Below are 18641 nucleotides of genomic sequence, written 5' to 3'. Positions count from 1 at the left end.
ATTTTTCTCTATACAATACATGTCAATGATCTTTCCACATTGGCACAATTTTTTTCTTTTTTGTCTTTTAGGGCTGCACCCGTGGCATATGAAAGTTCCCAGGCTAGGGGTCTAATCAGATCTACAGCTGCCAGCCTACACCACAGCCACAGTAACGCCAGATCTGAGCTGCATCTGCGACCTACACCACAGCTCACAGCAATGCTGGATCCTTAACCCACTGAGTGAGACCAGGGGTTGAACCTGCGTCCTCATAGATACTAGTCAGGTTTGTCACCACTGAGCCACAGTGGGAGCTCCCTATTGGTGTAGTTTTAATGTTCCTTAAGATCAATAAAGTTAAGCTCTTTTTCATACTTAAGAGCAACTGAATTTGTTTTTCTGGGAACAGTCTGTTAATATGTTGTGCCCATTTCCCCCCCATTTATCATGTGTCTTGACTTTGAGATTTGTTTTCCATTCTGAAGTTTTTAATTTTTATGGAATCAAATTCATCAGTGTTTTCTTTCATGACTCTGGATTTTGGGTGATGGTAAGATAGGCTTCTTCTTCCCAGTGTTACAAAAGAATTCACTTATATAGTGTTCTTCTGGTACTTCTATGTATTTACTAAATGCTTTGAAGTATTTCTCAAAATGAAAAGTTGAGAGAAAAAAAAGAAAACAAATAGCAATGGTTAAAATGAACATGTATTAGGAATAAACCTAGGGACTTATAGCTGTGGCACAACGGGACTGGCAGCGTCTCTGCAGCCCCAGGATGCAGGTTCAATCTCCAGGCGGACACAGCCAGGTAAAGGATCCGGCGTTGCCACAGCTGTGGCATAGATGGCAAGTGTGGCTCATACCCGATCCCTGGCTTGGGAACTCCATATGCCATGGGCCAAAAAAAAGAATAAATCTAGCAATATTTAAGACTAACATGTGAAGCTATCTGGAGATAATAGCTTATTTAAACAAAGGTTAATTAACTACTTTAACAATAATAAACATTAAAAGCCACTGTGTCTTTAACCAGATACGAAACACTCAGTGTATGAGAATGGATACTTTGTAGTGGCTATCAGGTGAGTCTTGAAGTGTCCTCAGGTTGGAAATTGGCAGAAGTCTGAAAGCAGACTTTTAGAAAAGAAGCGGAATGTTTTCCCACCTGTTGCATCTTGGCTCAGCTTTGATCGGTACAATGTGGCAGAAGTAATATTCAATGTCTGAGCCTTGTAGCTCCTCTTCCCCTTGGAAATCAGATGCCATGAAGAAGACTGGGTCAGCCTCCCCAAGACCTACAGCCAACACCAGTTCCCACGTATGTGAGTGAGGCTCTGCTAAACCAACCAGCTCATGTCAAGCTTCAGTTTGATACCAGCCATGCAAGTAACCCCATCGGAGACCAGCAGAGGAGCCCAGCTCAGGCCAGCCCAAAGTACAGAGCCTCAGAATAATGAGCAAATAGTTGCTGCTTTAAACCATTATTTCGGGGACGTGGTTTGTTAAACAGCAATAAATAACTCATATAAATGCTTTTCTGAGGAGCTTTGAATAAAGAAAAGAGATAGATTAGCTTTTGTTCATTAACTGGTTCATTCACATACTCCATCTCCAGGCAGAAAGGATTCAAGATGGCTGAATGGTGCAGACCCTAAGGTGCTGCCAGTGATCCTGTATTCTTGTTTGCGCCTTTATATAATCCTGTCCTCTGGAGTGTGGGCTGAAACTAATGACTGCTTCTAACCAATGGAATTTGGCAACCGCGATGGGCTGTTGTTCCTATGACAATATTACATTACATAAAACTCCATTATGCTGACAGATTCGCAGGAAGAATCTAGGGATTCTCCTTATTGGCTCAATGAAGTCAGCAGTTGTGTTGAAGAAGCCCATTTAGCAAGAAACCGAGTGCAGCTTCTAGGGGCCAAGGGTGGCCTTCAGCCAACAGCCAACAAGAAACAGAAGCCCTGAGTTCTAGAACTCAGAAATGAGTTCAACCAATAACCCAAGCAAACTTGGAAAGCAGTCCTGCCCCAGTTGAGCTGCCAGATGAGAATGCATCTCAGTTGACATGGTGATTCCAGCCTGGTGAGTCCTAGGGTGGAGGATGCAGCTGAGCTATGCCTGATGCCTGCCTTACAGAAACTGGGAGATAATAAATGTCTCCTGTTTGTTCTGCAGCCTAGAAAACTAACATAGTAGCTGCTCAGGAAGAGTCACCTTCTTTCAATTCCTGGATGGGAAAGCAACCTGTGTTCCTAGAAGGAAAATTTGTGGTTTGTGAAAAGAAGATGACATTCTACGGCTTTGGAAGGTCAGTTCTTTCTTATCACACCGTGATTCATTTAAAATCTTGGACAAGAGGGTATTTCCTGGTTGACTCAGGAAACTGAGGATAATTTATTCAGAGAAGGTGGGGTAGAGAACAAATTAAACTTGGGAGTTCCCTTGTGGCACAATGGGTCTGGCATTGTCACTCCTGTGGCTTGGGTCGCTGCTGTGGCATGGGTTCAGTCCCTGGCCTGGGAACTTCCACATGTCACTGGCCAGTCCAAAAAAATATTTGTATACATATGTAAGAGGCTTTTTTCTAGGTAACACTGAGTAAGCTATTCAGTTTCCACTGAGCTGAATAACATAAAGAGGTGTTTAGTACAAGAGGCTGGAGGATTATACCTAAACCTGAAGTAAATTCCAAGAAGATTGCTTTGGTCTAAAACTTCTATCACTGTAGAGATCTTTATTAATAAGTCAGGAAATGCCTCATCTCCACATCAGCAAGTTTTCATATCTGGCCTCATACAGATTATAATTAGGGATTTAACTTAGGAGTTTAGAAGACTTCCTAATTATTATGGTGGAAAGATGCCGAACTACCTGGTAAAATCATGAAAACTTGCCTGGCTAGCGTTCCAGGAAAAATGAGTAGGCAGTTGGAAAAATTTCAGAATTGTGAACTGTTTGATCTCTTGAGAGCCCCTTATACTATAGGATTCTAGAATTAGTGTGACAGAATGTTATATAAACAAAGAACAAAAATTGTTTTTATAGCTTAACTAGTCAGTGTATTCCTTTGATGTTTACATTGTTTTCTCACTGTGATCTTCAAGAAAGGTGAGAGAAATTGCTTTCTTCTACATTTGTTTAAAATTTTAAATCCTAGTGCAAATTTATTAGTTAAAAAATAAAAATTTCTTTTAGTATTCCAAACGTATATTTGTTTTTCATTATCTCCCTATAGCAATAGATAGGGAGTAAACATTTTAACCTAAAAATTAAAAATGCCTATTAGAAAAAGCACATTTTTTTCCCTAGGAGTTCCCCTTGTGGCTCAGTGAAGTAAGAACCTGACATAGTGTCCATGAGGGTGCAGTTTTAATCCCTGGACTTGCTCAGTAGGTTAAGGATCTAGCATTGCTGCAAGCTGTGGTATAGGTCGCAGATGCAGCTTGGATCTGGTGTTGCTGTGGCTGTGGTGTAGGCTGGCAGCTATGTCTCCCATTCAGCCTGAGCCATGTGCCCCGTGTGCAACCCGAAAAAGAAAAAAAAAAAAAAAAGAACAGCACATTTTTTAAAATCCAAATTTTTTTCTTAATAATATAGTATTCTGGCACATGCTTCCAGATAGACCCAATTCAGAGATCCCTAATTTTTGTTAATAACACGTTTATTGGAATGCAATTTATGTACCACACAATTCACCCTTTTAATTATTTATTATGGGTTTTTCTGGTTTGGTTTTTTTTTTTTTTTTTTGCTTTTTAGGCCCACACCCACGGCATACGGAAGTTCCCAGGTTAAGGGTTGAATTGGAGCTGCAGCTGCCAGCCTATGCTGCAGCCACAGGACGGGAACTCCCAATTCACACTTTTCTTTCTTTCTTTTTTTTTTTGGTCTTTTTTTTTTTTTTTTATCTTCTTAGGGCCGCACCTGCGGCACATGGAGGTTCCCAGGCTAGAGGTCTAATCAGAGCTGCAGCCGCCAGCCACAGCCAGAGCCACAGCAATGCAGGATCCAAGCCGCATCTTCGACCTACACCACAGCTCACAGCAATGCCAGATCCTTAACCCACTGAGCAAGGCCGGGGATCAAACCCGCAACCTCAACCTCATGGTTCCTCATGGATTCGTTTCTGCTGTGCCAAGATGGGAACTCCAATTCACACTTTCAAAGTGTGTAATTCAACGGTTTTTAATATATTCACAAAATTATGCATCTGTCACCACAACTAGCTTTAGACCACTCCTATCACCCCCAAAAGAAACTTTGCACCATTTAACGGTCATTCCTGTTTCCCCTTCATCCTCCTTAGCCCTGGGCAATGCTAAGTACTCTCTGTTTCTGTAGAGTTGCTTATTCCAGACATTTCATATAAACAGAACTGTACAACATGTGACCTTTTGTGGCTGGCTCCTCCCATTAGCTTAATGTCTTCAAAGTCTCTCCATGTTGTAGCATGTATCAGCACTTCATTCCTTTTTGTTGCCTAATATTTCGTGATGTGGCTACACCACATTTTATTTATCCATTCACTAGTTGATGGGTATTTGGGTTTTTGGTATTTTGGTATTTGGGTCACTTTTTCAATATTATGAATAATACTGCTATGAATATTCATGTACAGGTTTTTGTGTAAACATACATTTTCATTTATTTTGGGTATATAAGTAGACATGGAGTTGCTGGATCATATGGTAAAATCTATGCCAAATGGTTTTCCAAAGTGGTGTACTATTTTACATTCTAACAAGAACTATGAGGGTTCTAATTTCTCCAAATCAAAATACTCGTTATGGAGTTTCCATTGTGGCTCAGCAGTAACAAACCCGACTAGTATCCATGAGAATGTAGGTTAGATTCCCCAGCCTTGCTCGGTGGGTTAAGTATCTGGTGTCACTGTGAGCTGTGGTGTAGGTCACAGACTTGGCTCAGATCCTGTGTTGCTGTGGCTGTGGTGTAGGCCAGCAGCTGGCGTTCCAATCCAATCCCTAGTCTAGAAACCTCCATATGCCGCACAAGCATCCCTTAAAAAAAAGTACATATATATACTTTTATATATATATATACACACACACACACATATATATATACATATATATATAATTGTTAACAGCTGTCTTTTTTATTATTGCCTTTCTAGCAGGTGTAAAGTAGTATCTCATTATGGCTTTGACTTGCTCGTCTCTGATGATATTGAATGTCTTTTCATTTGCTTATTGGCTACTCTTTTATCTTCTTTGGAAAAATGTCTACTTATATACTTTGCCTATTTTTAAATTGGGTTATTTGTGTTTTTATTATTGAGTTGTAAGAGTTCTTTATATATTCTTGATACAAGTCCTTCATCAGATATATGATTTATAACAAGGTTTTTTTTTCCCATTACAAGGGTTGTCTTTTCCTTGATGATGTCCTTGAAAGCATATTTTCTTAGTGGTGTTTTTTAACAATGTTCAATTTATCTCTTTTTTATCACTTGGGCTTTTGGTACATATCTAAAGAAATGTTGCCTAATCCAAGATTATGAAGATTTATGCCAATGTTTTCATCTAAGCATTTTGTATTTGTAGCTACATATTCAGATCTTTAATCCATTTTAAGCAAATTTTTGTACATGATATAAGGTAAGAGTTCAACTTAATTTTTTTAAGCTCTTTTTATCTAACAGGATTCTTTGTATGTGGATAAACAGTTGTTCCTTCATCATTTGTTGAAAACACTGTTCTTTCCTTATTGAATTTTCCTGGCACCCTTTTTGAAAATCAACTGACCATAAATGTGAGTGTGTATTTCTGGTAACTTTTTGTGTGTATGTGTGTTCTTAAAGTTTACCTTGTCTGATATGAGTATAGTCAGTCTAGCTTGTTTATGGTTGCTATTTGCATAATACATATTTTACCACCCTTTGTTTTTAACCTACTTTCGTCTATGGCATAATAAATTACTGCAAGTTCAGTAGCTTAAAACAACACATTTATCATTTCAGAGATTCTGTTGGTTAGGAGTTTGGCATAGCTTAACTGGATTCTTTTTTTTTTTCCATTGAAACGGTCACATCAAGACCATTTTATTATTGTATTTCTTTTAAGTACATTGACCTCCACCAAAATGAAGTTTATGCCCTAAACCATATACAAAATTTTTAAAGATTGGCTTCATTGAGGTATAATTTACACAAAATGATTCTTCACAAAGTTATACATACAGGTACCACCACCATGATGGACATATAGATTATATCCGTTAGCCCTTCCCATTTGACCCTTACCTGCTCTGTCACGTGCCACGCATATCTCTGATGTGCTATCACTACCATTTAGCTTTGCCTTTCCTAGCCTTTCCTAGAAAGGAAAGCATTAGTAAGCTCTTTTTATCTAATGGGATTCTTTGCTTAGAGTTTCACAAGGTTGTGATCCAAGTGTGGGCTGGGTTACATTCTCATCTGGAGCTTGGGGTTCTCTTCCGAGGTCATTCATGTTGTTGGCATAATTTAGTTATTGTAGTTCCACGACTGTGACCAACGACTCTTAGAGGTTACCTCTCTCTATCAGCAGTTCACAACACAGTTTTCTTTTTCGAGAGAGTGTCTGGAGAGTCATCAAGAGAATGCCTCAGCTGACTCAAGTCTCTCATTAGGGAAGGGTTGGATCCACTTTCAAGGCACCACATGATTATACCCACCCAGGATTATCTCTCTTCTGATTAGCTCAAGGGAATTTATTCGGGACCTTAATTACATCTGCAGCATTGCTTCCCATTTGCCATCTTCTCGTGGTTAGACGTGAGTCACACTCAAGGAGAGGGGATTACACAAAAATGTAGATACTAGGGCAGCAAGAACTGAGGGCCATGTTAAAATTATGCCTATGACAGATGGGGACACGGGTAGGAGCACAAGGGTCTCTATGTACATTCCTTCTATCCATTTTGATTTTGGAAGTATGTGAATTTACTATTTACAAAACAATAACACTTTAAATCTTTGAAACTTTGCATTTGTGTCACTGGACTTTTATGTCTCTTACCTGCTTTGTGTAGCGGTTCTTACTGTAAAAATCACTAAGTCATTATGAGGTGTTGGTTAAGAACATAGACTCTGGAGGCAGGCTGAGCAGCTTTGAGCAAGCTATTTTATCTCTTTGTGCCTAGTCTGTAAACTGGGGCTAATTATAGCACACAGGATGTTGTGAGAACTGGGTTAACACATTAGTATCAGATACTGCTGCTTGACGACACAGAATCTTAGTAGCATATAATAATAAGCATTTATTGCACCAATCATCAGGTGGCTAGAATGGCTCTGCTGATCTCAGCTGGACTTGGCTAGGCTTGGCTTGGCTCTGGGCTGTGGATTAACTTTTTTCTGCTCCATTCTCATTCTCCTGGGACTAGCACACTACCCAGAGGAAGTATTTTTATGGCCATGATGGAATCTCTTCTTATGGCAGTAGTCAGAGCACAAGAGGACCAGTACCTCTGCACAAGCTTATTTCATGCCTCTGTTTGTATCACATTAACTAACATCTTATTTGCCAAAGACAGTCTCACATGGCTAAATTCCAGGTTGGGCCAAGCCCGACATCAAGGAGTGATGAAGTATACTTCACGCACTATGAGGTGGTGGCAAGGATATGGATGTATAATATGACTAAAGGGGAGTGACAAATTGAGACCTATATAGTTCAGTCTAAAATTAACCTATAAGACACTTATAGCTGTTTTACATTTAAGACATTTACAGCTGGAATATAATAAATGCGCAACAATCTTTGCTGTCATTGTATCAGATTTTTTTTAAAAAGAAATAATAATATTGCTATCCTAAGAATAAAGCTGGTGTAGGAATATAAAATGGTAAGCCCTACTGGAAAAGAGTTTGGCAGTTAAAAAAATAACAAAAAAACAACTAAACATACACTTACCATATGACCCCAACTGCACTCGTGGGTATTTATCTCAGAGAAATGAAATCTTATGCCTGCACAAAAACATGTACACCAATGTTTATATCAGCTTTATTTGCAATAGACCAGAGTTGGAATGCAAAAGTCACTCAATAGGTGAAGGGGTAAACAAACTATAGAATATCCATACTGTGGAATACCACTCAGTGACAAAAGTGAACAAACTATTGATACACACAAATTGGATGGATCTCAAGGGAAATATGCTGAGTGAAAAAAGACAGTCTCAAAAGGCTACCTAGTATATGATTTCATTTATATAGCAATCTTATATGACATAATTATAGAGATGGAGAGCAGATTAGTGGTTGCTAGGGGTTAGGGATGGGAGCAGGGAGGCGAAGGAGATGGGTATGACTATAAAGAGGTAACATGAGGGATCTTTGCGGTGATGAAAGTTTTGTATCTTGATTGTGGTGGTGGTCACATAAATCTACACATGATAAAACTGCATAGAACTACACACACATGTGCACACACACGCACACACAAATAAGTGCCTATAAAACCTGTGAAATACGAATGTCTGTGGATTGCATCAACATTTCTTTCCTGGCTTTTGTATGTACTATAGTTATATAAGATGTTATTCTTGGGGGATACTGGGTTAAAAGTATATGAGACCTCTGTACTAATTTTGCAGCTTCCTATGAATCTATAATTATTTCAAAAATTTTTTATTGGATTTAGAGTCATAATGAGGAAGGCTTCTCCCCTCCAAGTTTATGAAAGAGTTTACTTGTACTTCTCGTGTTTTTATAGTTTCATTTTGTGGGTGCTTTGAAATTTTTATTAGATTAAAGCAGAAAGCTCCTATACATCCAGCTATGTAGACAGCATCTCCTCTTGGGAGTTTCATATGCTTCACAAAAAGAGATAAACTCACACAAACCTGGTCAGGGCCCTGTGGTCCCTGTCTCATTGAACGGCTCTCCTGTCCACACTCATATAAGTCAGAAGTGAGGATTCATCCATGAAAAACTCTCTTCCTAATACCTCACTCACTCCACAGTCAGTATTCCATTCAGTTCTATCAATTTTACTTCCTAAGTATCTCTTGAAAATATTTGCTTCTTACTGTCTCTTCTTTCATGGTCATAGTTATCATCACATCCTTTGGGACTACTGCAGAATGAACATGCTCCTGTTTTCATTGTGACAACTCCTTGGTGTATCCAGTGAGCTTTTCCAAGCACAAATCTGATAATATCACACACACACCCATTCACCCTTTCCAGCCTTCCCCAAGCAGGACATTTAAAAGCACCTTTGATAGCTTCTCATTGTGTTTGGTTGGAAAAAGACGAAAATCCTAAAATGATCTCATAGCATTGTATGATTGACCCTTGTCTGTCACTAGTACTTTTATTTATTTATTTATTTATTTTTGCTTTTTAGGGCTGCACCTGTGGCATATGGAAGTTCCTAGGCCAGAGGTCAAATCACAGCTGCAGCTGACAGCCTACACCACAGCCACAACCATAGCAATGCGGGATCTGAGCCACATTTGAGATCTACAACACAGTTTGAGGCATCGCCGGATCCTTAACCCACTGAGCAAGGCCAGGGATTGAACCCACATCCTCGCAGATGCTAGTCAGGTTCATAACCCTCTGAGCTACAATGGGAACTCCTGGTTTAGTTAACCTCTGCCCATTCTTGGCTTACTACTTCCTTAGAGTTGCTTCCTTTGAATCCTAGGTAAAATATGTTTCCTGTATATTTGAGCGCACATGCTCTCAGAGTACTGCATTCCTACTGTATTCAAAGCATTCTTAATTTATACATTAAAGTGATGATTTGCTTAATATCTGTGCCCTTTACTAAACAGTCTCATGAAAGACTATGTGTCTCTTGGCTTACTGTGATATCTCCTTGCTGAGCATAGTGCCTGGGTGTTAGGGCACATATGCATAAGTATTTGTTCAGTGATTGAATTAGGGACCTGGGTTTTAGCCACAGGCTTGCAATTTGCCAGATGTGTTATGTTGGGCAGATTACTTAAATGGGTGTCTCAGTCTGGGGTTCCCAGAAAGCAGGGACTAAGACAAAAGCTTTCGTGCTGCTGTTTCGTGAGGCAGTGCAACTCCCAGGAACCAGGAACGGGAGCCAGGGGGAAGGAGTGAAGAGTGAAGCAGGGAGAGCCCTACACAGAGTGTGTAGTTGAGCTTGCTGTAGCTAAGTGCCACTGAGAAGCTGTATAAATTATCTATAAATAAGCCATTTGGGGAGAGACAGAGGAACATTGATCCACCAGCTTCAAACCTGCTAATTCCTGCACATTTCCAGTTGACCCACTGGGTGTGAAGTGTGGTGCTGACAGACTGCACTGGGAGAGGTGGCTCTTGAAGAATTGCAGTACAGCAGCAGCAGCTAATCTGCAGGGACTGAAAACATGCCTGGCACATATTCAGCAGTCAATAAATGAAGGGTCATTGACATTAGGAGTACACATTTTGATCCCAAAATATAACTTATTTCCTCATGCTCCTCTTTTTCCCTCCTTTTCACCCTTCCTTCCTCCTCTCTTTCCTTCCTTCCTTCCCTCCCTGTTTCTTTGTATACAGACAAGGTGATTTTGAAGTCTACCTTGTGGAATATATAAAAAAAAAATGCTAGGAAAACTCTAAAAAACAGCAACAAAGGTATGTAAAGTCTCAATAATTTCAAGAGTGTGATACAGGTACATGAATAGTAAGACAATGAGCATATATTTTTGGGGACAAAATATATGTGGCTCTTCATTATATTTATTATAGCATTGCTTGTAATAACAAAGAACTGGAAACAACCTAAATATCTGTCAATAGAGGACTAAAAAAAATTACAGTATGTTTATACAATATAACTGAAACAAATCACAAAGAAGCTCTTAAGTAATGATATAGAATATAGAGTAATATAGTTGTCACTCATTTGTGTATATGCCCAAGTATTCTGGTACCTATTACTGTATAACAGATTACTCCAAATTTAGCAGCTTAAAACAACAAATATTGTCTCACTGTTTTTGTAGCCATTCAGGAATAGTTTAGCTGGGTGATACAGGTTCAGAATCTTTCATGGAGTGGCAATTAAGAGGTTAGGTAAAGGTCTGACCTGGGCTGGAATCCACTTCCAAGATGGCTCACTCACATGGCTGTTGGGTAGGAGGCCTCAGTTCCTTGCCACTAGACCTCTTCATAAGGCTGCTTGAATGTCTTCATGATATAGCAGCTGGCCTCCCTTGGAGTGAATGATCCCAGAGAGAGCAAAGGTGAGCAAGGAAGAAGCTGAGGACTTTTATGATCTAGTCTAAGTCACACAGTCATGCCTGCCACATTCCTTCATTTGAAGATAGTCACTAAGTTTGGCCTGCACTCAAGGGGAGAAGAATCAGGCTTCACCGAATGTGTTGACATATTTTAAAATCACTATGGGGCTGTGGGGGGGTGGGGTGGGGTATGGAGGTGGTAACTGGGCGAACAGGGCCAAGGGTAAAAGGAAGATTTTTCACTATATCTATCTTTAAACTCTTTCAACTATGTATTTGACTATATCGATCAAATCATTAATTATATTTCTTTTAAAAAGCAACATTTTAAGCTGTTTGGGAAAGAACTGGAAGAGAAATTAAAAAAAAAAAAAAAAAAAAAAAAGGAGTTCCCGTCGTGGTGCAGTGGTTAACGAATCCGACTAGGAACCATGAGGTTGCGGGTTCGGTCCCTGCCCTTGCTCAGTGGGTTCACGATCCGGCGTTGCCGTGAGCTGTGGTGTAGGTTGCAGACGCGGCTCGGATCCCACGTTGCTGTGGCTCTGGCGTAGGCCGGTGGCTACAGCTCCGATTCAACCCCTAGCCTGGGAACCTCCATATGCCGCGGGAGCGGCCCAAGAAATAGCAACAACAACAACAATAAAAAAAGACAAAAAAGACAAAAAGACAAAAAAAAAAAAAAAAAAGAGTTGAACAGGATTGTGAATGAGAGAAATTGGTTGAAGTGAAACTGACCTTTGCTCTAAATGATAGGAGAAAGGGATAGTTGACTTTGTGGTCACCCTCCTCCTCACTCCAGAAGATTTAGTTTCTCATTTTCCAAGGCATGGGGTGGCAGTGATGGTGAATAGCCACAAGATTTGTGGGTAATGGGTCTGTGGAAGGGGGAGAACTTTTTTTTTTTTTTGGTCTTTCTGCCTTTTCTAGGGCCGCTCCCGCAGCACATGGAGGTTCCCAGGCTAGGGGTCTAATCGGAGATGTAGCCTAGGCCAGAGCCATAGCAACGCCAGATCCCCAACCCACTGAGCAAGGCCAGGGATTGAACCCACAACCTCATGGTTCCTAGTCGGATTCGTTAACCACTGCGCCACGACGGGAACTCCCGGGAAGAACTTTGTGTTCAGAACGTTCTATGGGACGATTTTACTGTGGGCGTTTATCACTTACTACAGCCCTGTTAGGACAACGCATTCCTCATTTCCAAATCTTTCTGTAGCCACAGCCTGTGGTCACTATTGATTTTAAATAATATCGGATGGCATACAATGCCATTTCTGGATAATGTTTTGCTTAGAAGTTCTACTTTTCTGGATCTCCATCCTCCCCCCGCCACCCCTCAGGTTTGACGCTATTCTTTAACATAAATTGCACAAACTAACATGCATGCCAAGAGGATTTAACCCACTGATTAAATTGAAGGAGATTTAATGTGTACAAAGACGTGGCATGAAACCCAACGGGTTTATTGTTTCTATAAAAGGTTCGTTAAAGTTGACTGACTGACGTGTGCAGTACTAACTGTACTTACTGCTCCCTGGTCCCGGAGGGAGGAAGAGTTTTACAAAGAAAACTATTCAGTTCTTTCTAACCTCTCTTTCCATACCGTCACACACCCAGAAAACACTAAAGTCCACTTTCAAGCCATTTAAAAGCAATTGTTCCTCCTGAAGTCTGGGAACGCGGGCAGAGGACGCACCCTGCCCTCACCCCATCAGCGCTGAGCAAAGTCCTCCGAGTGTCTCCTGGGGACCCCGGATTCCAAGACGGGTCCCTTCAGCCCTATCCGAGGGCGACTCCGAGGTCGGTGGTGTCCGAGGTGCTAAGAGCACAGCTCGAGGCTAAACAGGGTTCACGCTCGCTAGGCCACGGGGGTGGCCCCTATTCGCGGGGGCCTGGCCAATCTCTGGCTCCAGCCCGGGCTCCTCGACCCGCACAGGGGAAGGCGGGCGGAGGGCGGACACGTCACGGGAGGGGGGCCGCGGGCCGAGCGCGGAACGAACCGCCAAGGAAAGGGCGAGCGCCGGGGAAGACCCGGGGACCGGGGAAGGGGTCGACGTCCACAAGCTCCCACTCCCACCCCTGCCCGGGGCCGCCAGGTCCTCGCCGGCCGCTTCCGGCGCCCTCCGAGCCCCTCCCGCGCCGGCCGTGCCACATCCTCCAGTGACGTCAGCCAGCGCCGCCATATTGGAAAGGCGCCGCCGCTGCCGCCGCCGCTTCCTCCTCCAGCGCTGCTTCTTCCTTCACCGCCTCCGCCACCGAGCTCCGGCTGCCAGGGGGTCTGCGGCAGCAGTAAGAAAGCAACCCCTCGCTCGCCCCGCCGACGCCCAGCCCGCCCGCTTCGCCGCGGCCCGTATCCCCATGACTGCCTCCTGTCCCGCTGCCCGCGGACGTCGCCCCAGCGCCCGGGTTTAACACGGAAGCGCGGGTCGGGGGCTGCGGAGGGAGGAGGAGGGAGACCCGGCCGGTCCCGCGTCTCTCTCGGCCCGGCGTGGCGCCTCAGCCGGAGCCATGACCTCGCTGACCCAGCGCAGTTCCGGGCTGGTGCAGCGGCGCACCGAGGCCTCCCGCAACGCCGCCGACAAGGAGAGGGCGGCGGGCGGCGGCGGCGGCAACGGCGAGGACGACGCGCAGAGCCGCCGCGACGAGCAGGACGACGACGACAAGGGCGACTCCAAGGAAACGCGGCTGACCCTGATGGAGGAGGTGCTCCTGCTGGGCCTCAAGGACCGAGAGGTGCGGCCCCGGCGGGCAGGGCGGGGGCGGCCGGCGCGGGGCTCGGGCGCCAGGCGGGAGCCCGGCCACTGGTTCCGCGCGTCTGCCCTCCGAGCTCCTGAGCTCCGCGCTCGGGAGCGCCCAGCCGGCCCGGTGCTTCCAGATCCTCCCCGCACAGATTGTTTGGATTTCCCTTTCTCCTTTCACAGTCACTCCTTAAATTTTGACTCCCCGACAGTCTCTTTCTTCCTCGCTTTTTTTCCCAGCGTGTCTAACCCGTATAGACCCCAGGGTACAATTCCCACCTGGAGACTGCGGGTTAGAGTGAAACACATGGAACCACCAGCGCCCCGAACTCATGGTTCTGCAGGTTTTAGGACCTGGGAGGGATCCACGAATCTGCCTTCTGGGGGATTTAAAAAACAAACAAAAAACAAACCCAACAGCTTAAGGTGTACCTTTTGGAATTTTGGGAAATTACGGTGAGATGGTAATGGAGGCAAAAGTTGTTTTGCTGATAAAGTTAGAAGTCCAACAAAATTCTCGTGAAGCCTCCTGGAAATTGACCTTCTAGGTAACTTGCTTTGGGTGAGAGATTATTTTAAGTATTGCTTTTACGTTTTATTGCTTGACTGTGTTCAAAAAAGTGTTTACATTCTCAAGGAAGGACTTTTTCGTGGGGGTGCTTGAATTGCTAGGTTTGTTATTTGATGAAAGGCCTGAAAGTTTCAGTAGATAACTTGTGTTCAGATTTTGAAATGATTATTTTCACCCCAGTATCTTGTGAGAATGTTCACACATACAGAAGTTAAGAAAACACTGCAGTGGGCACCTATATACTCATCTCCTAGGTTCTGTAATCATTATTTTATTATATTTGTTTTATCATATGTATATGTCTCCAAAAATTATAGACTTGCAGAGGGTGGACAGGTCAATGGATATTGTATAAATTAGCTATGGTGGGGAGGGTTCTAGAAACTTGTTTTATCTCCATATGGAAACTACAGACAGCACATTTTAGAATCAGATACAAAAATATCTAAGTTTTTAAAAAATTTTAATAATATTTTCCCAATTCATAGAGGTGGGCAAGAAAAAATTAGTTCTTATTAAAGCAACTTAGTCTTATTTCACCAAGATTTATCAGATATAGGTGAGTTTTATATGGATTATTCGTGGACTCCTGATATTTGGTAATCTCATGAATTAAAACTTACCTTGATGGAAATGGCAGTATTTCCAGAGTATTTGCAGTATCCAGTTTTCCATTTTGCTCAGGTTTTACTGATGATCACTTGGAAAAAGGTTGACGTCCCTTGGCTATTAAAGGGCCTGGTATCTGTTTTTGAATTATTGAGTTATGATGAAAGCAGCTTATATGTGAAATATCTTTTCGTTCTTTGGAAAAACGAACTAGATGTACATTGACCAATGTGACTTTTAGAAAGTACTCAACTTGGTTTTTTTTAGGCTTCACACCTTAAAACTGTGGTTCTAAACATTTTTCTTTAAGGCTTTATCTTTTTCCTTTGAGACAAAAGTAACATTGTAGAAAATACCCCCAGGAGTTCCCTCTGTGGCTCAGCAGAAAGGAAACCGACTAGTATCCGTGAGGATCCGGGTTTGATCCCTAGCCCCTCTCAGTGGGTTGGGACTCCAGTAGTGGGTTGGGGATCCAACGCTGCTGCAAGCTGTGTTGTGGGTCGCAGACTCGGCTCAGATTCCGAGTTGCTGTGGTTGTGGTTGTGGCTTAGGGCTGGCAGCTGCAGCTCCATTGGACCCCTAGGCTGGGAACTTCCATGTGCCACATGTTCAGTCCTAAAAACAAAACAAAAAAAAAACAAACAAAAAAAGAAAGAACCCCCATCTCCACCCCCCCAGCAAAACACCCAAAGTGAAGCAAACAAGTTATTCATGTTACCAAGTGAACAGTTTGGTTTTAGTTTTTGAGACTTTTCTATGTGAACACTTTGTAAAACTAAAACTTAGAAGCTAAAACCAAAACTAGTTTTTGGACTTCTGAGTCACTTTAAATGAGAAATTATGGTGAGAAAGTACCTTTTTTTTTCCAAGTATATGTTACTCTAAATGTTTAACCTGAAGTGTATTATTAGCATGCTGTTTTCTTTGTGATGAGTTTTCATGAAGATAATCTAAAGAATTATTTGTTGAAGCTTAATGATGCTTACACAATAAGTTCTCGGTGGCAGGTAATTCACTGTACTTTGCCATGTCATGGCCAAGGTCCGGACACTGGCTAATTCTGAGCATTTCTTGCTGATTTCAAAAACCACAGAGGGAAACTTTTTCACCTCTTTTTTTTGTGGCAAGTCCTGTAGTGGAGGTGGGTGGGATTGGGACTTTGTATTGCTTTAGTTTTAGCTTTTAGATATTTACCTGTATATTTTTCCCCTGTCCTCACATCTTTACATAATAACTAGCCCTGGCAACTCATCCTACCAATGCTCCTCCCGTGTCTTCAACTCATATCACTCTTTAGGGGACAGGAATTATTCTCTTACATAGGTTCGAGGCATTTATACTTGTTAATGTTATATTTTAACTTACTAAATTTAATGTTAACAAGTTCTCAACTTTAGCCACAATATACAGCTTAGTTAATTCACAGCTTTAACTGTTATTTTAACTTAGTGCTCATCTTTGTGATATCTGGGTACTCCTAAGATTTAAAAGCTAGATTTAAAGTTTTGGTAGGTCGTTAATGATAGACACATTTTATATATATGTGAGCTAATCTTGTTTGAAATAAAAACAAGGAAAATTTTAAAGAAATTGTGGAGTGGTGAAATTAGTTTGACTCTAAAAATGCTGGAGACTTATGGCTTGTAAAAAATAATTTTTGTTGAATAATAAACCTTCACATGAGTGTGAAGAATTTTTGCAAACTGAGCACACCTGCTAAACCAGTGCCTCGATCAAGAAACAGGACATGTCCAGCTCTCCAGAAGCCCTGTCTGATTTCTTTCCCTTCACTGCCTGGTCCTCAGGGGTCACCACTCTCTTGACTTTAGAATTCAGCATAGAATAATTTCACCTAATTTTGTACTTTTTCATTTGTGCCTTTGTTCAGTATTGTTTGTGAGCTTCAACCATGTTGTGTGACGTTGTCATTTGTTCATACTCATTGTACTGTCAACTTAACTTTTTAACACATTAACAATCTACAGTATTTTAAAAAATCACATCCTGAATCTAATACTATCCCCTTCACCCCTTTACTGAACAGAAGGCTCAGCCTGCCTGCCGGTAAGCATATGGTCTGGCTTCAGATTACCTATTAGGGTGACTATAAAGTTATTGTGAGTTTCATTTGAGATTTTTTTTTTTTTAACCAATGATTTTCCTTTCTGGCTTTTATTAAAACACAGATGCCTGGGCCCCTCTGGGGATTCTGGCACTCAGTCTAGGCAGAGGACTTAAGTGTTGAAGTAAATCTTCAGAGGCCACAGCAAGGATGGCAGATAAGTTTAAATTTGAATTCAGCTTCCAAATAATTAGCAAGGTTTCTGCAATCTCCCCTCTGTTTGAGGGGGAGGGGCAACAGACAGGCCGGGTTTTTTTTTTTTTTTTGGTAGGCAACAAATAGATTTATTAAGATGGGGTGCTTGTGAGAGATGCGAGTGGGCAGGAAAGGAGGTTCTGCCAAGCCAGGTATTTTCTTTTCCCCAACTATTTGATTTTTCTGTAGAGGCCTTAATAGAGTGTTTTTGGAATGTCTTACTAAGGATTATCTGAAATAACTTGGTGTCATATACTTTTAATTTACATTTGTGGTAAATCTTAGTAGAGTTGGATTTGATTATTTTAAATAGCCAGGTGTAATTTAGAGTGTGCATATGGAATAGCTAAGGGGAAAGAAGGGATGTAGTCCTGGTCTGAAGTATATTCTTTGTTTCACACAATAACTGAACTCTGAGCCTCACAGCAGCATATGGAGATTCCCAGGCTAGGGGTCAAATCAGAGTTACAGCTGCTGCCTACGTCACAGCTCACGGCAATGCCAGATCCTTCCCCCAATGAGTGAGGCCAGGGATCGAACCTGCAACCTCATTATTCCCAGTCGGATTTGTTTCTTACTCTGTCACAATGGGAACTCCTAGTAAAATCTTTTTAAAGTTAGCCACAGTCAGTTACTAATGGTTTGTTTGTTTTTAAAATTTTATTGAAGTATATTTGATTTATTATTTTCTGTTTATTTCTGCTGTATAGCATAGCGACACATTATATAATGTATTCTTTTTCATATTCTTTTCCATTATAGTTTATCACAGGGTATTGAATATAGTTCCCTGTGTTATACAGTAGGACCTTGTTTATCCATTCTATATATTAATAGTTTGCATCTGCTAATTCCAAACTCCTAAACTGGAGGAGGGATGGATTGGGAGTTCAGGACTAGTTACTGATGTTCTTAGTTCTTACAGATAAGAATCTGTTGTTTTTTTGTTTTTTTTTTTCTTTTGTCTTTTGTCTTTTTAGGGCCACGCTCACAACATATGGAGGTTCCCAGGCTAGGAGTCGAATCAGAGCTATAGCTGCTGCCTACACCACAGCAATGTGAAATCTGAGCCTTGTCTGCCACCTACACCACAGCTCATGGTAATGCTGGATCCTTACCCTGCTGAGTGAGGCCAGGGGTCAAACCTGCAACTTCATGGTTCCTAGTAGGATTCATTTCCGTTGCGTCACGACAGGAACTCCATG

General features: G+C 41.9%; 1 protein-coding gene across 1 annotated transcript in view; it reads left to right on the top strand.

Annotated features, from left to right (window-relative positions):
- Positions 13143-18641, top strand: part of LOC110257335 (Golgi phosphoprotein 3) — a 49233-nt gene continuing 43734 nt past the window's right edge. The window contains exon 1 of the mRNA XM_021077099.1: positions 13143-13934. Coding sequence (XP_020932758.1) covers positions 13710-13934 — 225 coding nt within the window. The 5' untranslated portion in view covers positions 13143-13709. The remainder of the gene's footprint in view (positions 13935-18641) is intronic.

Source organism: Sus scrofa, chromosome 16, assembly GCF_000003025.6.
Source record: "Sus scrofa isolate TJ Tabasco breed Duroc chromosome 16, Sscrofa11.1, whole genome shotgun sequence".
Lineage (NCBI taxonomy): Eukaryota > Metazoa > Chordata > Mammalia > Artiodactyla > Suidae > Sus > Sus scrofa.
The sequence above is the reverse complement of the archived record's forward strand: the minus strand, read 5'-3'. Positions and strand labels throughout refer to the sequence as shown.